This window comes from Pleurodeles waltl, chromosome 5, assembly GCF_031143425.1.
Source record: "Pleurodeles waltl isolate 20211129_DDA chromosome 5, aPleWal1.hap1.20221129, whole genome shotgun sequence".
In the NCBI taxonomy this organism is placed as follows: domain Eukaryota; kingdom Metazoa; phylum Chordata; class Amphibia; order Caudata; family Salamandridae; genus Pleurodeles; species Pleurodeles waltl.
In genome coordinates, this window is record NC_090444.1 from 212796124 (window position 1) to 212823438 (window position 27315).

Genomic DNA, 27315 nt, shown 5'->3' on the forward strand with positions numbered 1-27315 from the left:
ATATCTATAATATGCTATACTAGCGTATGTATATTTATTCAGTGGCCGTTATTTGTTCCTTCCCCATGTTGACTGAAATTTTCTATTTTTTGTGTTAAATCTATGTTGTATGGTAACTCTGCTCCCCAAGGACCGAGTAAGTGCCTCTCCAACTTACTTTATTCTCAACAGCAGCATGGCAGTATTTTATGCGTATTTTTCTCTTCATAGTAGGCTCTTGTGGTCTAGAAATCACCTTCATTGTAAGAACTTGATTTAAATATAGTTGATTATTATTATTTTTTTTTCATTTGTTTTTACTGCAAGTTCCATTCTATCATTTCAACGTCCATGTTAACATCTTCTTTACTCCCTGTCATCCTCATCAGTGTGAAAGGTACTACAAAATAAACAATCTTATCCAAATTCAAATAAACATGGGGCATTAGTATTTATTGTATTCGGAAAAGTGAATGGGAGATAAGAACTGTTCTGGATGACATTAGGAGCTGCTTGGAGCACCTCAGATTCCCACCATCTGCCTTCTACCTTTCCTACAAAGATTTGCACTGAGGAAAACCTCGAGAATTTTAGACGCGCTCGTTCCTCACAGAAATGATCTCAAGTGAATCTCTCCGGATCTGCTCCAGAGCAAACTGTTGTGGATAACCTGTAAAACGGTTAGTGTAAATCTCAGATGCTCCAGGAAAATCTTAATTTGCACCAGCGTCAATCTTTATGAGCTGGCCCTGCCTCATACTGCTTATGAACATGAACAGTATGTTGTGCAGACTTTAAGAATAGCTTCTGATGCAGAACCTTTAAACTACTTGGTGATCTTCACTGCATAAAGTGATTATCAGTAGAAACTTTTATCATAGTCTCCTTCCTGAAACCGCTAAAGGCATCCAACACATGTGCATTTGTTTTTGCAGGACAAAGTGAAATGCTCATTGGCTGTCTAAGCATTTACCTAATAAATCCATTATCTAAAGCAACTGAATTATTGTTTAGGCAGGGTATTAGATTTCCAGTTGCCATATTTTATCAACGGCCACAAATGGTTCAGTTTTTTGCTTCTAATTCTAATTCACTGATTTCAAAGCTATGCTAGTTTCACTTTATCAAGGCTGCCTTGTGAACATTTGCTTCAAGTGTGTTCAAGCAACCACAAAGTGGGCACTGTACATAATCACAAGCCGCACATTCACATAAAAGACAGATCTTAGGCCTCATTCAGAATTTGGCAGAGGGAACTCCTCCATAAATTGGCAGAGCTACCACCCTGGCACAAACTGGTAGTTCCCTCTCCGCATTTACGGGTTGCAGGAACCAGTGGACTTTAAGTAGCTCTGCCTTCGGAAACCCAGTGGTCCACCCACCACACGACAGCCAGGTCACAGTGACAGTTGCCCTGCCCTATTTAGAGCAGGGGTCTGTTAGTGATTTCCCTAGTCTGGGTCCACCATGTGAGGCATGAAGAACCTAGCGAAAGAAACAGTGGCCCTAGGTTTCTCCACTGTTGTTATTTAGCTTCTCAGAAACAAACATGCATTAGGGATTTGTTTCTAAAAAGCAAACTGAAAAACATAGAACTTACTTGGCATTTGAGTTGTGCCAGCAATGATTCCCCAGCACTGGCTGATGCATGGAAGGCAAAGTGATGCCCACAATGAAAGTGTAGACCTTTAAACATGGCGGGCGGTCCATAGGCAGTAGAGCAGAGGACACGGCATCTAATCACATGGTGGGTTTGCAGGCCACCTCACCAGTATCTAAGAGGCCGTTTGCCTCTAGCTGTTTAAAACATTGTGTTCACATTGACTGTGCAGTGCCCTTTTTTGGAAGCACATCTTGCGTTTAACTCCTGTTTACTTACTTGTATGTTTTGCTGTAGTCCAGCCAGAAACCACAAAGAATGGAACCCACCATGCCGGCCAACACCAACGTCAATCCAATCCGTCCAGCATTCACTTCTTCGCCCTTTTAAGAGAGACCATTTGGTTATTGATATCAAGCACCATACTAATTCCATTAGCAATGTGTTTATACAGCAACAGTATTGATTGGTGCCCATGGCTGTATTATAGAGAAGCATATTAAAACTACGGATTGTGCACTCGTCCTTGATGAGGGCCCTGTCTTCTGCATGCAACACATTATTTCTCAACTGCAGCTTCCACATAAAAGATGAAAGGGTCTACTTGAGATAGGTACAGTTGTGGGTGGCTAGAGGGTTCCTGGTAATGTTGTTGTCTTGAGTCTTACATTACAGAGTTACTGCATGGGTATGTAACATTTCATCACATTTTGTTCTGTTTTTTCCATTTGCAATGTCTGAGAATAGATTACATAGAACTGCTTCTTGGTGTGTCACTCTAGCAGAGCTAAGAAGTCACAATGAATTTTCAATATGAATAATATATATTAGACTTTATACTTGTTCAGGTTTCAAAAAGGATGCATAAGCAGTCAACAAGTAGATAGCTGACATGTGGTTTGACCGTAGTAAGGCAGACCGTGTTCAAAGCATGCCTGTATAGAAGTGGCTTCTAAGATATCTTGATAGACTCTTTCTACTAATGTGATCTGTATAAATTGTAGAGGATGTTTCTGCATGGGTTCTGTTAGTCTTCTCTTAGAAGACTATTGCAGAGTTTCACCAGGTATTTCAGAAGCCCTTAATCACACGTCTTTGTTATAAAGTGGCTATAACAGTCAAGGGAAGAATACATTAATATCAAAAATTTACCTCCATGATAACTTTGAAATCAATCCAAGTTTATATTTAGTGTGAAAAGTGTCATATGTTCTGATCACTAAGGTATTGTTGACCATTCAAAATTGGGAGGGCATCTGGGATAAGCCACTCGCACCCAGGGTTTCTCTGAGGTTGAATGTGACCGAAGCAGTGGTGAAACTCCAGCCTTATGATCCTGTCATGGAGACCAGATCTTCTTTGATTGGGTGTGCACAGCATTAACAGTTTCTGAGGCTGGCACAGGTTTCCAACAGGCTATTACAGCCTAGCCTTAATGGAACACGGTAATCATGAAATATGAGAATGTTAAGATAGGGTGAATTAGGCTGTTGTGAATGCAAAGGCTTGGAACGACTACAGGAGCCCAACCTTGCTGGGGGCATTTGCTTATGAAATATGGAAGTGAGGAGCCATGGCGTGCTTTCTCATTGTGAATGAAAGGCTTAAAACTGCAAAGACTGAAGACTTAAGCAGGTCCTGTAAGCATCTGCTCAAAAAAGGAATAATGCACCAACACATTGGAAGAGCCACTACAGCCACACCCCGGATAAAACACACACCGCACAACTCTACTCACTTTTTATATCACATCAACATTTGAAAGTGGTTGAGAGAAGGGCTATGAAACTACAAACATCTAAGAGGGTCAGGGTTAGGGTCTACAAGTATGAACAGTATGATATATACGCAGACCAAGGATAGTGCCATTACATATTTACACACAAAGGGGACTAAGGTCACTGCCTGCACCTCCCTCCGGAGTCCCATCATGGGATCTGCTGAAGGAGAACTATGTCTAAGAAGGCCTAAAGGCCTGCAGAATGGCTGTTGAACACAATAGCTAGAATGAATAGTCAATTTCAAATAGCAAAGGGAAAAGGATCAACGCACCCTGCAAAACTGTGCCCTTTCATGGCAATGAAATACAATATTTCAAAAAGGCTTACCTCGTAATGGAACATTATCATCTGATTCAACAGCGTGGAGAGCGAATAAAAGGATCCAGTCATAATGCCTGCAACAGAAGCAACCACACTGCATCATTATAAAGACAACAGAAAGCCTGTGTGTAGAATCAGGTCAATGGGCAAGAGGACCAGCTATCCAATATTGACAAGGCCATTCAAAGACTCTTACGTTTTTGTGCTGACATTATATTTAGATGTCACATAACTGATACAGGCCCTAGAGAGTCAGAAATCCTCACTGAAAATTCTGTATATTTCAATTCGGAAAAAAGCATGACTAACATGCACCATTAAGAGCATGGCAGAGCTGGACCACTCTGCCCAATTATAGGTTTTATTGGGAGAGGGAATATATGCAGCAATTTCTAATGAGTCTCTGAGTTCAACATGTTTGCGACAAACGCCCCTGGGAAACATATGTTGTTGAACTCTATAATTAAGGTCCTGCATGTTATTCCTTATCTCGGGGCTGGAAACTAGTGATGCCTGGTAATTGGAGGCAATACCTGTCTGTACTCTTACCCCAGTATCTCTCTCTCTCTAACTACTGAGATCCCATAATATGGGAACAGATGTATCATTATTTTAAATTGCGATTCACAGAGAATCGCAATTAGGTAATCGCTATTTGAATGTATGAAACTCCATGAGTTTCATTTAGCATTTCCTAATGCGTCGCAAATCAACCTCATTAATATTAATGAAGCAGGTCGCAATTTGTGATCCATTAGGACACGCTAAAATCACAGGGATGGTAGCCTGCTGGTGTCAGCAGACACTATGGCCCTTATTACAACCTTGGCGGGAGGCAGAGGCCGCCCGCCAAGGTTTTACCGCCGAGCGGCCACCTATGCCACAATCCCGCCAGCCGCATTATGACATCCCCGCCGGCTCAGCGGGGATGTCGGCCGTAACATAGGAGCCGGCTCCTAATGGAGCCGGCGGTGTTGCAGCCGTGCGACAGATGCAGCTGCACCCGTCGCGCTTTTCACTGTCTGATGTGCAGACAGTGAAAAGCAGGGTGGGGCTGTGCCTGGGGGCCCCTGCACTGCCCATGCCAAGTGCATGGGCAGTGCAGGGGCCCCCAGGGGCCACGCGACACCCTTCCCGCCAGCCTTTCCATGGCAGTCTCTACCCCCATGGACAGGCTGGCGGGAAGGGGACTCGTAATCCCCTGGGCAGCGCTGCCCGGGTGGATTAAAGCCGCCGGGACAACCATGGTGGGAAAACGCCGGGACAACCATGGCGGGAAAACGCCGGGACAACCATGGCGGGAAAACGCCGGGACAACCATGGCAGGAAAACGCCGGGACAACCATGGCGGGAAACCTCCGGTCCCGTAATACGTAATATGCCAGATTGTACCGCCAGCCTGTTGGCGGTACAATCACCGAAACAGCCCTGGCGGTCTTTGACCGCCAGGGTTGTAATGAGGCCCTATATCTGTCATTGCTTTTAAATAAAGCAATCTTTTTTTTTAAATGCAGCTCTTTTTCTTGAAAGGAAAACGGGATGAATTTAAAAAAGAAGATTGAAAAGTTTTCTTTTCATTTTTTAAGAGTTCTCTTACAAGACGTTTCTGCTACCATTCACAAACATGTCTCAGACCTGCCATTGCAGTGTCTGTGTGTGCAGGTAAAAGTTGCTATGTCAACCTGGCAAGTGCATCCACTTGTCAGGCCCAAACCTTCCCTTTTTGTACATGTAAGGCAACCCTAAGGTAGGCCTAAGGTGGCCCCATGGGCAGGGTGCAGTGTATTTAAAAGGTAGGACACGCACTGGTGTGTTTTACATGTCCTGACAGTGAAATGCTGCCACATTTGTTTTCCACTATTGCAAGGCCTATCTCTCCCATAGGTTAAGATGGGGATTGCCTTGAAATATCTCTCAAGTGTAATGTCCCATTGGGAGCAGATAGAGATATGGAGTTTGTAATCTCTGAACTCACAATTTAGAAAAACATATTTTAGTGAAGATGGTTTTTAAATTGCCTGTTTGAAAATGCCACTTTTAGAAAGTGGCCATTTTCTTGCTTAACCATTTGGTGCCTCTGCAAGGCTGTGAAATACATGTCTGGGTCAGATTGACAGTTGGGCTGATTGTGGATTCACTCTAGACAGTCACACTAAGGGAGCTGGGGTGTGCCTTGCATATCCTGATGGGTCTTCCTGGGCTAGACTGATGGGAGGAGCTGACACTTGCACCTGAATAGGGCTGTGACTGTTCTTAAAGAATGCAGTTGCCAACCCCCTAGAGTGTGTCTAGTACCAGGGCAGGAAAGGCAGGGCCTTGTGCACTTCAAAGACCTTCCTTTGAAGTTTGTCTACTTCAAAGGCAGAAATTAGTGTAAGTATTGGACCCAAAGCCCCAGACGTTTAGAACACTTATGAATCAAGAGGAGACTCTGCCAAGGAGAAGAGCTGAAAAGCTGTGAGGAGCAGCTCTGCCCCTTTGCTGTGTGTTCTTTGCTGGGTTGGCCTGCAGTTGCTGCTTCAGCTTTGGAGAGGACAAAGACAGGACTTTGCTGTGTATCCTGCTTGTGAATTTTCTCCAAGGGTTTGGACTGAGCTTGCCTCCTGTTAAGAAGTCTCAGGGACATCAAAGACTTCACCTGCCAGCACCTGGGTTCTCTTGCTGGGGACCCTGACATTCCAAGAGGTGCCCACTCCAGTTCCGCAGCCCTTGGGAGTGAAGTCTAGCAAAAAGACAAGAAGAACCAGGCACATCAACTCCGGACAACACCAGAACAGGTGCCTCTGTCCGACTCCGCGCCGCTGCCTGCACCAGAAGCCATGGTCCCCGCTGAAGTGCAACGACCGTGACCAACGCTGCAGGTCCGACACTGCTGCAGTGCCTCTGAAGTCCTGCAACAACGTGAGTCCTAAGTGCCGTGTCACCAGTATCCATGACACCCGACTCCGCTGCAGCACCTGTGGCCCCGTGGTGTGACCGTGAACCTGTAAAGTCACCTCACTGTGTCTTTACCTGTTGGATTTATCGACCCAGCCAGATCATCAGGAAGCGACGCCTCACCGCCAACACCGCCTCACCTCTGCTGCCTCCGTAAGGATCCAATGGCTCACCTCCGTAAGGAACTCATGCCTCACCTCCTGCATAGCAGCACAGAACTGATGCTGCACCGGCTTCAGCGACGCCTCACACCCCCACTGCCGTGCGCCATGCAATGTCTTTGACTCTGCCTTGTTTCTAAGGCACTGTATCTGGGGTCCATGTCACTCCATGACGGGCGCCGCACTCCCTCGAGTGGCGTCAGACTGTTGGGAATTACTCCGTCACAATGCTTTGACAACACAATTTGTGACCCCATTGGAAATGGCAGCACTCACAGGAATGGTGGCCTGCTGGGGACAGCAGACTACCATGTCTGTGACTGCCTCCTTAACGGAAAACGAGATGCATCACAAACAAAAAAAATGATACGTTTCCTTTTTATTTTTTCAGAGAAAGCAGTGGTCCGTGAGACCACTGCCTGCTCTGAAAATATATTGGTGCCCCCATTCACAAAGGGAAATTTGTGACTGGGTTACCACCAACTTGAAGTTGGTGGTAACACGATTGTTTATCGACCGCATGCACGGTCGCAAAACAATCATACATGCCATTGTGACTCGCTATTTGGAAATTACGCCTTCACCATGCCCCTTCCAAACAGCGATTCTTTGAATCGGGCCGTTTGTGAGCAGAAAATAGCTATGTACATCAAATTCATATCTTTACTTGTGTATGTTGGAGTTTTGTCGTTTTGGTCTTGTTTTACTTAGATAAATATTGGCTATTTTTCTAAACTGGTGTGGAGTCATTTTGTAGTGTTTTCACTGTGTTACTGTGTGTGTGGGTACAAACACTTAATACATTGCCTCTGAGATAATCCTGACTGCTTGTGCCAAGCTACAAAAGGGGTGAGCAGGGGTTATCTCAGGAGTGTGACTCCCATACCCTAACTAGAGTGAGGGTCCCTACTTGGACAGGGTGTAAACTGTCTGCCAAATAGAGATCCCATTTCTAACATTGGTGGCAGCGATGGGATAGGACTTGTGCTTGTACCTGACATACAGTGATTGGTGTACACTACTGCATAGTGCAGACCATTATGCAACCACATTTGATTTTTTCTGTATTTGACAACTCTTGGAGTTATCCACAAATCATGTCTCTGCCTGGTAAACCAGCATTTCTAATAATCACCAATGTGGCATTCAGCCAAACTGGACATGAAATCAAGGAACAAAAACCAAATATTTAGAGAGGGGAGTCATCCAGAGACTAAGGACCTGATTATGAACCTGTCGGTCTCATGACCGCTAGGTTCGTGGTGGCGGTCCGAGTGCCATGTTACGACTGCGGTGGTAGCGCAGCGGTCAGACCGCCAGATTTTGGCGGCCTGGCAGTGGTGGTGGTCCTAATCCGCTAGGGAAGCGCTGCCCTGGGGATTATGACTTCGTTCTTCACCAGCAATTTCATGGCGGTGGGCTGACAGAGAACAGGTGTAGGGGCCTCCATTGCAAGGGTGCTGGTGCACCCTGCAACCTACATCATTGCTGCTGGCTCGATTACAAGCCGGAGACAATACTATAGGCCGTTTCCCGCTGGGCCAGCGCCCGCTGACCCAACGGGAAACTCGTAATGGGCTCTGCAGGAAGACATCCCAATGGTGGCAACCTCCCCATCGGAATTTCGGCAGACGGGCTTTACCATCCGGCAAAATCTTAATAAGGCCCTGTGTGAAGACAGTGCAGACTGATGCAGCTTGTGAATGCATACTATCTGGTATCTGGGGTCGAGTGTGCTGTCATGCCATAGTTGAGAACTTGAGGGTAGTATTATGTAACCCTTAACAAAGCATTTTTTCACCTTTTCGCACTTACCATTTGTTCTGCTACTATTCAAAGGAAGTGGTATGTCTGAGATAATAAGGGGAATGGGGAAGTCACACAGAACTTGACCGTTCTGAATAGTCAGGAGGAGGGATTTTGCCTACCTCAGACCCATTATCATTCAAATGCAATTAGTGCGCAGCATATAAAAAAGAAAGTCCAGAGAAACGAGACATATGTGCACGTTGATAATGCTCATTATTGCTTAGCATTATGTAAAACTTCATATCACAGATTTTCCAACTTGTATGCATTATAAATTAAAGGAACAGCTATTATCCTAAGACTTTATTGACGGTCAAATGCTGACATTGAAACATGTCACCTGCAGGTCATACAGGATATCAACAGCCAAGCTTAACTGACTGAGTTATCTTGCCTACTCAGCAAGTTGGGAAATCAAAGTTAGAAATATGGCTGTATCTCTCTTTCCCATAACAAACAGTATGTACGCCTTGAATGCAAAATTGGTGTTTTGCTAGACTGGGAATGCACAATCAAAATCTCAATTTTTGGGGTGGAAGTTGCGCACTGTATATTTTTGGCCTCCCAGTTCACACCAATGTCACTATTTCTATATCACTGAGTTTTAAATGATTTATTGCAGAGGTTTATATCATTATCAATGTTGACTGGTACAAAGAAAGACGATATTACATCCTACATGACATCTAGTTTTGACCACTTCTTGGAAATTATGGGCTTGGGTTTTTTGCACAGTAGACACTAATGCAGGTTCTGTTTTGATGACTGACTTCACTTTTTGTGAATTTGTGCTAATGACAACATATGTGCACCAAGCCCTCTACAGTTTCATACTGAAGTGCAAGAGCAAGTCGGACAAAACACAGGGAAGTGTCTTCCAGCAGTAACCTTTTGAAGTAGGAAGATATTCTCCACAAAAATAAAAAGCTTGAATGAGGGTTTCCCGCTTTTGCAAAGAAAACGAAAATAAAAGCAAAGCGACGCATATCACTTGTACTCAAGGCCTTAGAGAAAGAATGGAGGCAGTAACGTGTGTGATGCAGCAGAGAATTCTCCTGCTCAGAGATCTTCAGGACAATAACAAAAAAAGTTTGCTTTTCAAATACAAACTAAATGGAGACAGAGCTGAGTATGGACAATCACTAGGACGCTTCCTGTCACACTAATCTTGAATAAGAAACTGGCATAAAATCCTATGCTATCCCCTCATATGGGGCGTGTGCAGAATGTAATTAACTATATGCTGTGAATGGAAATCATTCAGAGACTAACACCTTGAAGTGGAGTGATCACGCCGATATCTATTCCACAAAATCATCAATTTCATTAGGTGAGCTTGTCAACTTTAATAGAAGGCTAGAGAGAGAGAGAAATGTATTCATTTATTTATATATTCATATGACGATTAATAAAACATAGCCAGCCCACTTAGCAAAAGAAAACAAAAAATTTGTGAATTTACGTTGGTCATTCTACAAAAATGTAATTTTTCGTTGGGTTAAGAACACATGAAAATCCTACATATAACAAAGAATCAATGAACCAACGCCGGATCTTTACTGTACTTTAAGTTGATTGATAATGTTGAGAGAGATCGGCTGACCCTCAAATGTAAAATGGACCCCTAGGTGTGTCCAGCTGCATGTATCTAAATACATTTTCGAAGAGCATCAAGCATAATAAAGATTCTGACTGCTCAAAATTAAAGGGACTAAGACACTCTAGAGCTAGACAAAAGACTCAGGACTTGTTTGCCTCTCATATTTTAACAATATTTTTTGACAGGTATTAAACTACGCCATTACTAATTCAATCACTTTAGAGATACAGTTTGCAGTGTTCATATACCTTACACGTTCCATTTAGGTCAGTTGTTCTTAGCTACTGACCTTGCTCAAATGATTGTTCCAATAAAAGCAGTATGAGCATCAGTACCGGTTTAACAAACAACTGATCAATGTAGATTGGCCTGGAGTGAATTACATACAGTGATTATATCCCGAGTACAGCCTAAACAATGATTGGTTAGGCGAACCGTGTCACTAACTTTAGAGATTACATGATTAAACTGTGGTCTCCTTGATCCAAAGATTAATTAATTTCATGGCACTACAGATGTTGATTTTAGTATAAATATTACTTTGTTGTTGGTTTCACAGGTTATACTTACCTGTCATGTTGAGGAAAGAAAATGAATAATGGTGGCAAAATTCTGAATCTTTGTCAGGTATGTTTGGAATTATCCTTTTACGGGGGTGATGTAGGACCTGCATGGACACATTTTTGGTTGTGAAGAATCTTTAGCAGTAAGTCTATTTTTACTTGTTTGCGAATACGGAAGTTTCTTGGGTTCAGAGGACTGGGAGATACTGGGTTTCAAGGAGAGAAGTAGCCAGATGCTTTGTTTCCTGAAAGGGTATTTGGAAACATTAACAGCACAATAAAATCCTTGATGTGATCACAAAATGGGTTTGGTACATGAGGAAATGCTTTTCAGTGGTCGCAAACAGTCCAATTCTCCGTTTGTGACCACTAAAAGCTTTTTACATCTGGCCCCTCGTTTTGACCACTGCTTAGAAAGATAAGGCGAGGGCTTTTTGCACAATAGACACTAATGGAGATATTGTTTTGGTGGGCACCAAGCCCTCCACATTTTCATCCTGAAATGCAAGAGCAAGGTCTGATACAACACAGAAAAGTGTCTTCCAGCAGTAACAAAAAGAAAAGCCTTGAATGAGGGTTTCCCACCTTTGCAAAAAAAAAAAAAAAAAACACCAAGAAAACGAAAATAAATAAAAAGCGTGATTTGAGGTCGCAGCAATAGTAAGACCATGAATAAAATCTTGCACTCTAGTTTTCCCAAGGCTTTGATTGATGCTGGGAGAAGACTAAAGATGATGGTGCCATGTATAAAAAAATCAAATCAAGGTGATGTAGTAAACCGAAAACAATAACATGCAACAGGCAACAACTTTCCTTAGCAGAATATAATCCATTTAAATTGTCATTTTCTGATGCAGCGTAATTGCCACACCACATTACGTATGGGTGTGATACATCGCTGCAGGTATAGTGATAGTCCCTCTCTAATAGTTATTCTTCCGACAAGGCTTGTGTGTACTTCACCTTATTAGTCCTATGTCTGTCATTCTGTTCTGTTCTTTTTGTCCTTTTCGTCGTCTTAGCTGCGTTTGTCAGGCTAACTGTAGTAACTTTGATGGAGTTGTAGACATTAATTTCCATGTGATGTGCAGCACCCTCCCTACATATTCCATTGTGTCAAAGTAATAGCAATAATAGCGGTGCTGATCTCCTAATGGGAGAATGGTCGTGCCTGCTTACTGGGTGCCACAGTGATGCGTAGCAGCAGTACTTGTTTGATGGTTTGATGGTGTCGCAGCAGTGCCATGGAGTTTACGCACAAGCCTCCAGCAATCCCTATGCTTAGTGGTGGCCACTACAGCTTCACGCATTATTGTGTAAAGAAGTTACCCCACTATCTCACTATGTCATAGTTTGTAGGAATACGTGTTGGCTGTATCACGCTGATGGCACAATGATTTCCAGTATCTACAAATAAAAGACACCCTCTACAAACAGGACTTGAGACTCCTTTCAACCTTGCATCATAGCAACATAAGATAAGGGACACTCATCCCTGCCACACTATTGGACTATACTATCTGTGTGCTATGGCCATTTTGCCCAAAACAGTTTGTAGGAATACTGCACACAATAGTAGTATGTTGCAGAAAGTAGTGTATCCATTTTTCCTGCGTGTCTCTTTGTAGGGTAAGGAAGGCTCCATTAGTAAAAGCTCTACAATTGGCCGATGGTGAGCTGCACCACCTCCCTCCCAACTGTTGCAGCTGTGGTTCCCAGTGAGGTTTTGGACAGCATCTGAAGCAATTCAACCAGTGGCTGGGCAGTAATTCTTCAACAGCTGAAGGGTTGAGTAGCACTTGTGGTGCTCTTCTCTAGGTATTTCCAGCTGCATGCAGTTAGACAGGTGTTGGGATAGGCTCTATAGTGACTGTAGTCAAGGCATTGTTGTTGCATGTAGATCAGATTTGTACACTGTGTTCAGTTCAGGTTTGTTTTGTTCTATTTCATGTCCATTGCAACAATTTCAGTCAGGAACACTATTTGCAACTTTTGATGTGAATACGCATACCGCTGATTCACAGCAGTTCAGAGTAATAGTGTTGCCTTTATGGTATTTAGAATTGTAATACTGGAGGTAGAGGTAGTGTTACCTTCCCAGTAGCACTATGGTATGTGTGTACCTCACTCTAATGTGCTAACGCTCTGTGCATTACTAACCCAGACCTTCTGGTTTAGCTAATTATTCGTTTTAAATCTCTAGATCCTCTTAGTGAGCACAGTTGGTCTCAGTGGCACCTGCCGCAGGCTTGAAGTACACAATTAAATGTAGTCCTATCTTTCACTCTGAGTTGTGGTCTTTGCTTTCAATCAGCCGGGTAATCACCATCATCCACCACTGATATCTATGATGGTGACCATCACACCTGTCTTGTGAAACTGCATCACTGTGCAAAAATTATCATCATTTGTTAGCGAACACAGAAATAAATAATTTTGCCATTGGCACTTGAAAACTGCACTACTGCTTTGTAGAACGTGCTTGGACAGCGATTTTAATTTTCGAAACTTCAATTAGGGATTGTAATTCCCCCTTTCGTCTGAGGTGTAGCTTCCTTTGGGTGATATAGGATCCTGCCTTGAGCATTAGTCATTGCATTTGCTACAGAACTGTGTACAATCTGGAGATTGTGTTGCGTGTTGTGATGTCATAAGAAGCAAGGGATTGCAGTACTTGATCTTCAAACCAACAGGTATGGGTAATGTTACTCATTTGAAAATGTACAGATTCATCAGACTGATTTGCGACAGTATAGCAATTCCTGAATTGACCATCACACCAGCAGACTTAGGTTTGGTCTGGGTGGTAAGAGAATTGCTGATTGGAATGACGATTTTGAACAAATATCTTTAATACTGCTAGTTGATTCGATAATATTAGCAGTGGCAGCTCAGTTTAGATTCCTCCAGACTACACTAGATGCAGGTCACCAATTGAATTATAGACAAAATCATTTGAAAGCAAGTTCAACCAGTATTTGGTAAGCCCGATTGTTTGCAAATAACTGCTAATCATCCGCGTAAATGAAGACATCTGCAACCAGCTCACACAAAATGTCAGAAAGAGAGTGAACATAAACATGAATCAATTTTGGTAATAAAGGTGACTCTTTTAGCCCCACACATTTTCAAACCACTGCACCATATTCAAACCTACCCACATTAGTGCTAGATCTTCTGTCTTGAAAAGTCCAGAACCTCTCACCGCCCTAACAGCCCATAGCTAAACTAGCCCTGCGAGTAGGCCATAGTCAGGGATATTGATGTGGATGAGAAATCCAACAACAAAATAAAGCTTGAGAAAAACAGTCCATGGCTTCAACAATAGGGCTAGAATGACCACAAGTGGCTCAGGAAAGCCAATGATAACCTGCATGAAGGATTTCAGCTTATACTAAAGTAATGAAGTATACAAAGAGTGATGAATGGAATGCTTTAATAAATTTTAGCCACTGGTATTTAATCATGGGTGCGTCCCAACCCATCATTATTTTGCACACCATGTCACCTCAGTTTGAAATCAGCCATGTGCAAATCAGTCTTGAACATGCTAAAATGGGAACAATCTTGCCCCAAGTGCAATGCCATGGTCTCCCCTAACCAGAACACAATCAACATAGGACCAGTTTCACCCCACTTAGGGCTTATTACCCAGGTATAGTTTGGCTCCAGTGACACAGTGTGCACGGGACATATGTCTGGGCACAACCTTGCCACTTAGGGCGGCACACTGAAGTATACAAAAAAAGAAGGATGGAAGGCTTGAATTAATCTAAGTCACTGGTATCTACTCAGGGCTGCACCCCAGTCCATTGTTACTTTGCACACCATGCCACCTCAGTTTGGACCCAGCCATATGCAAATCATTCTTGACTCTGCTCAATGGGAACAGTCCTGTCTGAAGTGTCAGGCCAGGTCCACCCTGAACCCGAACACAAGCAACCTACGACTGGTTTCGCCTTGATTAGGGCTCATTAGCTAGGTATAGCTTGGTTCCAGTGACACAGTGTACACGGGACCCAGGTCTGAGCATACCCTTCCCACTTAAAGAAAGCTAAGTTACTTATTAGGAGCTGTCAATTCAATCATTTGAAGCTAAACTCTTGGATGGAGTGGGGACCACCCTAAACCCTCCTGGTGAAAGTCAGTACAATAAGGGCTAGCAGCAAAACGGTTTTCAGGGCAGCTTTAACTCCTGGTCTTGCTCTAGTACGCAGGACATATCAGAGAATGATATCTGCAACCTAACTTGGACTAAAACTAGACTGCCAGTGGCCTAGTAGACTGTCATCCTGCAACTGCTTCTAGAATTGTAGAGACACAAGAAGGGTATTTTAGATACTGGATAAACATTTTCATAAACCAGGAGGTCCAAAGATGGTATCTTTAAAAGTGTAATAATAATATCTGCCTCTTTTCTTTGTCCAGAAGAAATTAAATTTAAATTTTGTGATTTGTGGTGGAAGTTCAAGTTATGTAGCTGTGGAGACTAAACTAATAAATCTATACTTATCTATATACTTACCATCTCAACATTTAGTTCCTCAATATTCAACCTATGCGATTCATCTCAATATATGCGTTAGAACTGCACACCATTCATAGAGAGAAAACATAGTCTTGTTACTATGTTAAGGAAACTGAAACTAATCTAACTCAAACGGATACCATGGTGTGATCCTTAGCATATTATATATTTCCTTATGTCGCAGATTCTGTACTAGCAGATTAAATACTGGTATCAAGGGCCTTTCTGGGAACATAAAGTAGGGCACTTTTCTATTGATAAAGCATTATTAGAAAAATCCTCTGTAAGTGTAACGCTATCCCATGCGCAACAATTCAAATAATGAATAGACTATCACGTAATGTGCATTCAGTGTTTAAAAAAAAATTGTAGCCATCTCCCCATGAATGCATTCATTCACAAATGGTAATTATGGAGTAAGTCTCCAAAAGGATGGTAACACATGTTCAAGCCCTCATAAGGATGGTTCTGTGCATGCGGCTGAGTAACAAAATTCTTGCAAATAAGAAGCAGGATCCTGCATGATTAATTTTTTCATAACAATTTTCTCTTATTGCTATATTTTAAAAATGCTGGGAAAATGTAGTCCCTACAAGGCAAGGTTCCACACATACTACCGGCAAGGATGCTTTCTGGTTCTAGACACCTGTATTTGTCAGCTTGCACCTCACAACTCTCATCAGGACGCCTGGGGTGAAACGGCCAGGTCTGGATGCTGTCAACCTCTAATAAGGCCCTAACACTCCCAAAAAAGCCACAGCCTCATTGGACAAGGCCTTCTCCACCCTAAGTGATTGGGGCTTTATATGAACAGCCGTACAAGCGGCCTAGGATCATCTCCTTGTCCATAAGAGCAAAACGTGAGGGAGCTTAGTACATAGAAAGAATTGCAAAGATTTTGTGTAGCTCGCAAGACGAGAGAAATACCATTCTTCGCAAGAACAGAAAGCCAAGGTTAAGGAATCGTACTCACTCGCTCACCGTTGGCCCTAATTAATGGCAGTGTCATCCCTTGATTTGATTTGCAACATGGTCTCAACTCCTTAAGAACATCACTAAAGATGCCTCCTTCTTTGTACTGTGCTCCTTTCAAGCATCACCGTAACATAACTTGCATGCTGCACTGTCCTCATATCCCACGCTACTTAGCTGTGCTTCGAAATTGTCCCCTGTTCACTCCTGTGTGCTCCACAGGTACTCTAGCGTGACTGAAAAATGACATGGTGCGGCCATTTAAACAAATGAACAAAAGTACAAATAAAGAAATGCGATTGTGCTCGTTGTCAGTGTTAGTCAAAGTCAGCTTGGGCCACAGAAAGCACAGCTGTAACTCAAGAAAGAAAAATATCAGTGGTGTGTTAATGTAATGAAACAACACTCACCGTAGCTGATCAGCAGAAGGCCAAATGGGACACTTTTGAACAGGTTTTTCATTGACTGCTTATAAGAGTAGTCTTCAGGCGAACTATCCTGTAGGACCGCTTGGGCCTGGCTTGGAGGGACTTTAGGCTTTTCCTTGAACACTGCAAACAAAACCAAAAGATACAATAAAACAAGAGTTTTCATGCAGGCAAACTGATCATTCCTGTTCATTGGCCTTCATACCACCTTTACCATGTACCTTACACTGCTATGGCCCCAGTAGAGTACTTCGGCTTTGAGTGGTGCTGGCCTGCTGGGGGGCTAGATTCAACAGAATTCTTTTTAGGTACTCCTCCCTCTACCCATTGACAGACAGAAACATCAGACACCACCCAGCCAAGCATTATCGTCAGTCCCAATGCTTGCTCTTGACTGGCACCTAAGTGGTCCTACTGCAGCAGTATATGTCCGCTCTCTCCCCTGGTGGGCCTATGTGTGAACATTGTGGCGATATGTGTCCCGGGGATTTTACCACAACACTAAATTTACACATATTTTCAATGTACCAAATATGTACAAAAACATACAGTGACACCAGTGAAAATGTTGGCTCTTTTTTGAAAGCAGGTTTTCATCTGGTACAATCCATTCAAGCAGTGAAGTGAACTACATTATAAATGCCTCTTTCTTTTTATCAGTACATTGTACGACTTCGTCTCAATCTTAAAAACAGCTACAAGAAGAAATGCCAGTGCTACCCCTGTTGGGTGGCAAAACAATATTGTGGCGTACACAAGGATAAGCCCAAGTACAGATCAAATTAATATTAATTAGAACATTGGAATGCTGGGGGCTCCATTGAAAACAATGGAGTGCTGCGGGCTTTTACTGGCCAGTAAAAGCCCGCAGCGCCAACATTCCAATGTTCGCTTTGTTCACAGCAACAGCTGTGAACAAAGCCTCACGGAGCCCGAGGGGATTTTAATCCCCTCGGGCTCCGTGAATATTTTTTTTTTAATAGAACATTCTGCCCTGTGTGGCAGAATGTTCTAATAGCCTTAGAACCCGCCTTAGCGGGCTCTACTGGCTATTAAAGTCCCTCTCCCTTGTTAAATGCCCTCGCCTTCGGCTCGGGCATTTAACGCGGGGAGCGGGCCTTTAATAGCAGGTAGAGCCCGCTAAGGCGGGTTCTAAGGCTATATTAGAACACTGGAATGTTATGAGCTCCATTGGAGACAGTGGAGTGCTCCGTGTTTTTACTGGCTGGGAAAAGCCTGGAGCGTCAACATTCCAAAGTTCTTGTGAACAAAGGCCTCATGGAACCCGAGGGGATTTTAATCCCCTCCAGCTCTGTGAGGACTTTGTTTTATTTATTAGAACATTTTGCCCTCTAGTGGCAGAATGTTCTAATAGCCGTATAGCCCTTTGTAGCTGGGCTATACCGGCAATTAAAGTCCTTGAGCGGGCCTTTAATGGCTGGTAGAGCCCGTTACGACAGGCTCTAAGGCTCTAGTGTACATCAAGAACGTAAATGCCTGCACTGAACCACTTGTTTCTGCTTGACGTCAAGAATTTGTGGTAGGAAGCAGTGTAAACTCTAAACTAGATTATGTCAACTCTATGAACTTTAGATTATCCTCTGCAAACCAATCACATCCAGCTGGCACAAAATGCCACCACCATATTACTGTGCATTAGAACACTGGAATGTTGAGAGCTCCATTGAAGACAATGGAGTGGCTCCGGGTTTATAATGGCTGCTATAAGCCTGGTGTGACAACATGCCAATGTTTTTCTTCATGTTTCTCCCTTTTTAATTTAGAACATTCTACCCTTAGTGGGTGGAATATTTTAACAGCCATGTAGTCCTTCTGCCTTGAGCAATACTGGTTGTTAAAGGCCATCTCCCTCGTGAGAGACATAGGTATGGCTAGATTATCCTCTGGCAAACCAATCACATCCAACTGGTACAAAATGCCACCAACATATTACTGTGGATATGAACATTGGAAGGTTGAGAGCTCCATTGAAGACAATGAGCCTTTGGCTCAGGCCTTTAATGCTGAAGTGGGCCTTTAATAGTCGGCATAGCCCAATATGCTGGGCTATAAAGATGTATTCGAACATTGGAATGTTGAGCACTATTGAAGACAAAAGGCCCTCTCCCTCAATATAGATATTATAGACAAGCTGGATTATCATCTGGCAAACCAATTATATCCAACTGGTACAAAATGCCACCAACATAATCCTTCAACACTGGAGTGGGCCTTTAAAGGCCTGTATAGCACAATACACTTGGCTATAAAGCTATATTATGAATAATTCAATTAGTAACTATCTTTCTGAGATAAATGTAGTGGATACCGATACAAGCCTAAACGAATCTGAAGCTCATTTATCTAACGTTTAGGAAACTTTGTATCTACAACTGGCTATCTTTGAGAAACATGTCCTCACTCCAGGCTAAGCTCCCACCCTGTTCAGCAGATCTATAGCTCATGTCCTTAAACCTAATTTAGTTGAAGATGAGAGAGACTTGTCACATGTATGATATTGGTGTTGCTGAATTCCCTGTTCCAAAAGGTTTGCAAAGCTTCCTTCTTGATACCCTACCATCGAATCCAGGAAGCCAGATGTTTAGATCAGAGTTTTAAATAAGTAAATAACAAAAAACATATTCAAAACACAGTGTAATTAAAAGCTAAATTCCAGGTGTGCACGGTCATATGCAGCTGATTTTGGTGGGACAGGCGCTGGCGCTGAATCGTGAGTTTATGGGGCATGGTGATGTAATGAATTAGTGATGTCATTTGTGAAGTCCTGAGCACCACATGGTAAGGAGGTGGGGGGAGGGAAGGGGCGAGGGCTGAGTTAAGGTCTGCGCAACTTACCGTAACTGAGAATTTCACTGTTTTAGGTTGTGCCTCGCAACAATAACATCACTTAAACTGTAAGATTTGTGAGGTTTTTTCCTAAACAAACATTAGTTTAAGAGCAAAGACAACCATTACTTAGCTTCAACAAAGTTCACTATTTTTTTTAAATACAGCACCCAGCTCCTGTCCCGCCCAGAAAAGCTGCACGTGGTATATGACATCAACCAGTGTCTTGTCATCAGCCACCTTCTCAGCAGATCATCAATGCACAGCTTTGGTCAAGCAGGTTGGGCCCCTTGTCATCCAAACCAAAGCAGCCATGCTCTGTGCCCAGTACAGCTCTCCACAGATTTCTCGAAGCACAGCCTCTGGCCAAGTCAACCTACACTGTGGATTTCCTTTATTTTCAAGACTGGCAGATCCATTAGGAGATAGCTGTCTGCAGAATCCGTGACCATGCAAATTTGACGACAGGGCTACGAATCTTACAACAAAAACAGGGTTTGTATTAATTTTGGGAATGAAATGGGAGCGAGATCTGCCCATCATGGACACCCCCATGACCTCCATACGGGGGGGATATTTCCCACTCCCGTCCTTTCTCTTTTTACAAAAGCCCGTGGCATTTTTTTTTACCACAAACTATCTTTCTCTTCGGAGATAAATCATATAGCTGCCATGTTTTTCTCCTTTCTTGAAATGCAGGTGAAATCTGTATTTTCCATCCCTGACCATGCTGAGAGAATGGTATGGTTAGGAAGTAAGTCCTTGATTATTTTACGTCTGGATTATCGCACTTACCTTTATCTGTGTCTTCCATGCTAATCTTCCTAACTTCCCCGCTGATCGCCTACCTATTGTTCAGAATGCTGCAGGATGTCCCATTTCTAAGTTGCCTTCATGTCACTGGGTTGCCGCTCACCTCAGCGACTCCCCGCTGCCTACCGGATCAAGCGCTTGGTGTTTAAAAGCTGTGTGTGTGGCATTTTGAGTGGGTCACAAAAAGGACTCTTTCTAGCTGAAACACACATCTTCTCTCTTTCCACCTAAGGGCACCTTAAAAGTAGCTGGAGATAATCTGCTGGTCAGTAGCATAACAAAACTTGAGCCCACCCCCTTGCAAAGTACCTGAAGGGGGGCCCCACCCCCTTGACCCTGTCAGGGACCTGCAGCTTGCCTACAGTGCCGAGGGAGGTCCCCTGGAGCTCTGGGGCGCACGCACAGCAGGGGGTGCGGGCCTTTTCTACGCCACTGCTGCTGGAGAGCCTTTTGCTAAAGATGCAGGCTGGGTGGACGTTTATTTTCCTTCCTAGCAGCTAAATGGTAGAACTTTCTGCAGCTTCTTACATCCTTACATCCCATTGCAAACATGCTTTACTTCCCCTCTGATACCTACTCTCCTCTATCAGTTCTGTTGCTGCTTAGTGCAAAGCTCTCTCCTACTAAAATATACGGCAAACACAATAAGAAATCAAATAAGTTGGCTCAACATCAGGCATTCTGCGTGCTGTACATCACCTGGTTAGACTTCAGGTGGGGTTCAAAGCATGGAAACAAATCCTGTTTCTCCTATATATAATCCTATACATCATCCTGCAATCATATATGATATATAAACCCTATTACAATAGTGGTTCCGGGGGGGACAGACGACTGGAGGGAGGTTTGTCTCCAGGGATTATGGGGGAATGATGCAGTCCAGAGGACTGTGAACTTTTTGGGGGTACATAGCCATTAAAGCCTGTAGCCCAAGGGTACAAGGGGAGTCGCATTGGGGGGATGCAGTGAGTGACCAGGGGGATGAGGAGGAGTAAAGAGGGGCCAGGAGGGGATATTGTGCCGGGCATCAACTCCAGCACAAAAGCGGGGCCTGACATCTGCATTAGTGGCAGCACTCTTCCAGTGGAGCGACGAGGAAGGACAGGAGGAGGTAGAGGAGGAGGAGGTAGAGAACATAGAAGGGGCGAGGGCAGGTGGGGGCAGTTGGCTTTGCGTGGGTGCAATCCTCAATAAGTGTACTCCTGCTAAATTAGAGAGAGAGCGGAGGCACAGGGAGGACAGCGTACTGGTGCAATGGGGGCGGAGGGTGGAGGCAGCGGTGCTGGGGTGGGTGGCGAGGTGCATGGAGGGGGGGCTGTAAGGGCTATTGGGTCTTGCACACTAGACCTTCCTTTTTCTCCAAGTGGTGGAACAGCAGCATATGGAAGACTCAGGAGAGTACAGTGCAGTTTCACAACCCTGAGGAGAAGTGAAGGCATGGCGCAGAGTGGTCAGCCAGATTGCATTGTGGGACAGGGGACTGGCTGAGACAAGAAAGTCTGGTGAGGCCTGGTCAAGCCAGCAGCGGAACAGTGCAGAACATCCTCAGGAGAAAAGACACGCAGGTCGCGACAGGCTCTGGCAGTGGAGCAACTAGAAGGACTACGGTGAATAAAGTCTTGAGGAAGGCGAGGTTGTGGACAGTGATGTGCCTGTAGAGGTGGAGCATAGATGGTGACAGCAAGGGGCAGGACAGACCAGGGGGCACCTTTAATCAGTATCTGCCTAGTCTTTTACAGGCCACAGACATGCCACCGGCAAACCCATTGACACCAAGGTCATGGACAGGCATTTTCTACTGGCAAGGCGGCAGGCTACGGAGAGGACACCAACCTTAATGCCAGGTAAGGGCACAAGGGCCATGGTGACGGTCCCTGTTATGGTGTCAATTGGGGTGGATGCATGGCATGAGGACAGTACGCAGCTGCTGAAAGAATGGTATGTGAAGGACACTGGAAGAGTGGAAGTTGGACACGAGAGAGGGGCATAATACAAACAAGAAGGAAAGCACAAAGGGGAAAGTTGGACTCACACTCAGGCAGGGATGTCCGCAGGGAAATACCAGGGCAAGAATGGAAAAGACATAGAAGCAAGTGCTGGGGTGGAGTCAGGGCGAGAGGGAAAAATAGGAAAGGTGGAAGAAGCCGATGGCAGGGAAAGCAAGGAGCTGAAAATAAAGACATTGCCATATATGGGGGTGACAAAACCGTTGGGGGTGCATCTTATGCTGGCCACCAAATAGTAAATATGGAAAGGGGAATATGTCGAAATGTTCAAGCTGTTACATAGGGCCAGATGTAGCAAGCCGTTTTGCCCATTCTGTGTCTATGGGAAAATGTGTTCGTACATATGGCCCATAGTGAACTCAGGGCCAAGGAAGGGTCAAAGGAGGAGCAATATGAACTGTCTAAATGCCCTATGGTGCCCATGACCATTGAAAACTGTACAGGGGCCTTTTTAATTTATGCCAGAGTATACTGTGGACAAACACAAATGATGGACGGAATGAGGAACCAAGCAAACATTCACCCCCAGTCACAGCTCTGGGTTTAATCCATCAATTATTTTGCTCCGACGCCACCCCAGTTTGAATCCAGCCATATGCAAATCAGTTTTGACCCTGTTCCCCATGGGAACAGTCCAGCCCAAACTGTCGGGGTAGCAAAAAACAATGGATAAAGGCCCAGATCTCTGTACTGGGGGTGAATGTTTGACATTGTTCAGCATTCCGTCCATCACTTGTTTTTTTTTCATTTGTCGCCCTAAGTGAGAAGGGTATGCCCAGACTTGGGTCCCTTGTTCCCTATGCCACTGGAGTCAAGCTAGCCTGGCTGATGAAGGGTGATACGCTGAAACCAGTCCCAGGATAACTGTTTCCAGTCCAGGGAGGATCTGACTTGGCTGTTAGGGCTGGACTGTTCTATGGGGAACAGGGTCAAGACTAATTTGCATATGGCTGGGTCCAAACTGGAATGGCATGGGTGGCAAAAAAACGATGGATGTAGGCACAGATCTCTGTACTGGGGGTGAATGTTTGACATTGTTCAGCGTTCAGTCCATCACTTGTTCTTTTTGCAGCATATACTGTGAAACATACCCAAGCGGAGTGTGACCCTGTTTAAATACATAGATGTCATATGTTAGGCACAGACTTCTTATGAGGGATATGCATGGATGCAGCATGACGAATTTAGGGCTAGTATGACCCTGGACCCAAAGGCAAAAAGTAGGAGAAGATAGATGTCGATTTATGGCAACACACAATGGGTACAGCCAAATTTTGAAAGAAGATTTTTACAGCCAGTGGTTTGCCCATCGTTTATCGGCCCTTTCAGGACGTCCCACCCAAGGAAGGTTGGGATCGAAAGCTAAAGGAATGGGAGGAGCACTGGGCACCAGCAGGGATTTTAACAGAGGGCTGTGCATGAGAGAATATTGCAAGTTTTGGCACAAGTGGTCCAAATGCACAGGGAAGCATGCACTTGTACATACTTTTGGTACAACAGGGGGCCTGCAGGGGGGCCCTCTGGAGGGATACACAAGACAGTGGACTCTGCTGACTGCCAGCGGCTGCTGGTAAGTTTTTATGAGCTCATTGAGGATATCGGAGTCCCTTCAGCACTGGAAAAGATGGCAGGCCCACAGGCAGTACTATCCTTTTTGGGAGTAGAACCAGACTCTAGGAGCATGGAAGCATGCTTACCGCCAGACAAAAAATTGGAAATGCAGTTGTTGTTGGACACAATGCTGGGAAAGGCCAAGGTTAAGGTCCGAGATGTACAAGTGCTGTTAGGACATCTGAATTTCACTTCAGGAGTGCTACGTTGTAGGTAGGACCTTTTCTAGGAGATTGGGACTTGCCCTATCAGCTTTGTCTCTCCTGCATGATCATGTACGGCGTTCTGCCAGTGTGAGGGAGGACTTGCACATGTGGCACTTCATTTTGGACTCATTCAACGGTATTCCATTGGGCACACTGCAGGGCTCTGAGTGGGGTGTACAGATCTATTTGGATGCGGCAAGGGTGTGGGTTTTGGTCTCTACTGGTAAGAACGCTGGTGCATGAGGAATGGACCAAACCGTGGAAGCATGGGAGTCGCATGGAGTTTTTTTCCCTTGGTCGTGGCTGTGTCTTTGTGGGGGGATGAGCTGGCTCACAAAAAAGGATTGTTTTGGATCACGAATATGGCAGTGGGGCAAATGGTGAACAGACAGTCAGCATGGGAGACACAGGTGTTGAAGTTGCTACAGGTTTTTGTGCTGGAGACACAATATTTTGTTTTAGGCGAAACATGTGCCAGGGGTGGGCAATGATATTGCAGATGCTTTGTCTTATTCACAGTGGGAGAGATTTGACAGGGACAGGACACCTATGTCAAAGGACCTATGGAAAGAAGGAGACAGAGGCTTCTCCAGTTGGTAGTAGGGTCACTGGAAGAATCCACTAGGAGAGCTTATGCCCAGGCATGCAGGAATTCTTGGACAATAGGGAGAGGAAGAGGCAGGAATGGTGGTAGCAAATCGAGGATGTTTTTCAGAGTCACAAACACGGGAAAGTGAGCACTGCATTCATGTGGAAGTTGTTCTGGAGTTATGCTCCGTCAGCAGGTGAGTTGGGGAAGTGGAAGTTAGAAGGTTGGGCTACAGAGCAGGGACAAGCGGGGGCCAAATGTAAGCCGTTGAGTTGGCATGTCGTTACGCAGGTGAAACAGGTTTAGCAAGCTATATGCCTTGAAAAATGGGAGGTAACGTTGATGGCTAACATGATGACATGGATGTTTTGGGCACATTTCGTGTGTCGGAATTGAATTAAGGAAGGGGTAGGCTAGGTCTGCTATCAGGCTCAGCTTGCGGGGCGTTGAAAGGGTGGGGCGTGCGTGGAGGGGGAACATAATTCAATTAAAAAAAATACACACACCTTCACTCGCCATCACTGCCGCCGCCACCACCACCACCACTCCGCCCCTCCTCTCCTGCAGGCATAGGCTCCCAGCATGCTCTGCAGCCAATCCTGATGCTGCTCAAAGCAGCGTTAGGATTGGCTTGGAGCGCCAAGCCAGGTTGCTCCCAGGCAGACTGGGAGCCTGTGCCTACTCTCTCAAGCCCAGCAACACAGTGCAACACATTGCTGGGCTGGAGAGAGCATAGTGCGCATGTGTGTTTGGCCGGCTCGAGTGGAGTGCATTCCCCCTCCGTTATAGCCTGTGGCCCTGCTGCCTTTTACTATAAAACGATAATAAACATGGTTCGTTCATTTTATAGAAAAAGGCTTGCAGCTGCTGCTGCTGGAGGGGGGTGGCGATGCTCCTCTGCCCTAGTGAAGGAGCTGCGCCTGTCTGCTATGGAACGAAGTAGTGAGGCAAGGATCTGGGATAGGTATTCTGCTTCAGCATTCAAAGACGGACCAGAGATTGAGGGGGAAGACAGTGGTATTGAAGGCTTACCTGGTAAGAGATTTTTGTCCCGTGAAATGGGGAGAGAGTTTGCAAGCATGCAGGTTGTCACCAGAAGGGGAAGTGTTAAGGCACTGGGATGGGGAACAGGTGATTGCTTTCCAATTGCTTGTGGTACTGAGGAAGGCACTTTCCCAGCTGCCCATGGCTGCTACGGAATATATGGCACTCATTAATTTCGTATCTGGGTGGCAACAGTGGCACGCAGGAGGGGTTGGTCTCAGGAGCAGATTATGCAGTTGAGAAGGTGGTCTTCAGACTGTTTTAGAAGATGTGTACAGTTGGACAGGGGAGAATTGTTGACAACAGTTCACTGCCTTTTCCCCTTACTTCTGCTATGTCTTCTCAAGTTTGGTTTTGGGCCCAGAGACTGCCGGCTTGTCTGTATGGATCGTAGGGCGCTCTTTTCTGAAGTGGGCTCAACGCAAGGCTATCTCAAGTTCACCTGGTCATAATTTGGGTTTTAGTGCAAGTTTGCTGTTTTGGTATGGAAAGGGGGGGAATAATCTGGAAAGAGCTGTTACCTAGCCTGAACAAGTTTTGATTGGGGAAGAATTGCCCTGATGTTTTGTTGTTACATTTGGGAGTAAATGACTTGTTGTCGAGAAGGGATTAGTGCTTCTGCGAGAAATTAAGAAAGTTCTGAGAGAGATCAACGTGCATTGGTCAGGGTGCTTCATAGCATGGACACAATTTATACCTTGGAGGATTTGGAGAGCTGCTAACAATCCAGCAGGCTAGATGGAAGATAAATAGGGAAATGAGAGGATTCTGTAGGGAGGACGGTTTTGGCTGGGTGGCGCATTCAGACTTTAAATACGATGCAGTAGAATTTATTTGGGGTGATGGAGTTCATCTTTCCCGCTATGGGACGGAGCTGTATCTGTTAGAGATAAAGGGCTTTTTATATTGGGCCATGAAGTACAGCAGTGAGCGTCAGGACCCGGGGCGGCAGAAAAGGTCAGTTTAGTGCTTTTTTCGGAGTGGCGGTTGGCTGAGAAGTTTGCAGGGGGTTAGCTAATATTATTGTTGTTGCCATTGGCAAACTACGCTGAAAGGAGGGTGTGAACAAGCTCACACTGGAACGAGGCAGGAAGTTAAAGGTTACGTTGTAGGAAGTTAAGCTTAGTAGGAGTTAATCGATCCACTGATAAGCAGTCGGGGAAGTTACAAAGGTCACAATTGCAGGAGGGCAGTATGTTAAGAGTTAAAGACTTGTTGGTTTACAATACGTGGCGGGAGGGACAGTTAGGAGTTAGGGTTAGGAAATTTGGTGATGAACTGTTGTTTAGTGAGGTTTTAGTTATATAAGGTGGAATGCCCAGGAACATTTGCGATGTGCACCTGTTTCAATAAAAGCGACCTTTTTCACACTTACAAATGGCTCATGGGTCTGTACTGCGCCACTCCCACCCAACAAAGGTTTGGCGACAGCCAACTGAAGGGAGGTCTGTCCTCCGGAATTATTGTGGAATGGTGCAGTCCAGAGAACTGTGCACCTTTTGGGCTACATCCATTTAAAG

At 44.7% G+C, this 27315-nt stretch overlaps 1 protein-coding gene across 1 annotated transcript in view; it reads right to left on the minus strand.

Annotated features, from left to right (window-relative positions):
- Positions 1–27315, minus strand: part of FLVCR1 (FLVCR choline and heme transporter 1) — a 113359-nt gene that overhangs the window by 25718 nt on the left and 60326 nt on the right. Inside the window, exons 3-5 of the mRNA XM_069233912.1 lie at positions 16662–16802; positions 3688–3755; positions 1859–1962 (exon numbers count right to left, since the gene is read on the minus strand). Coding sequence (XP_069090013.1) covers positions 1859–1962; positions 3688–3755; positions 16662–16802 — 313 coding nt within the window. The remainder of the gene's footprint in view (positions 1–1858; positions 1963–3687; positions 3756–16661; positions 16803–27315) is intronic.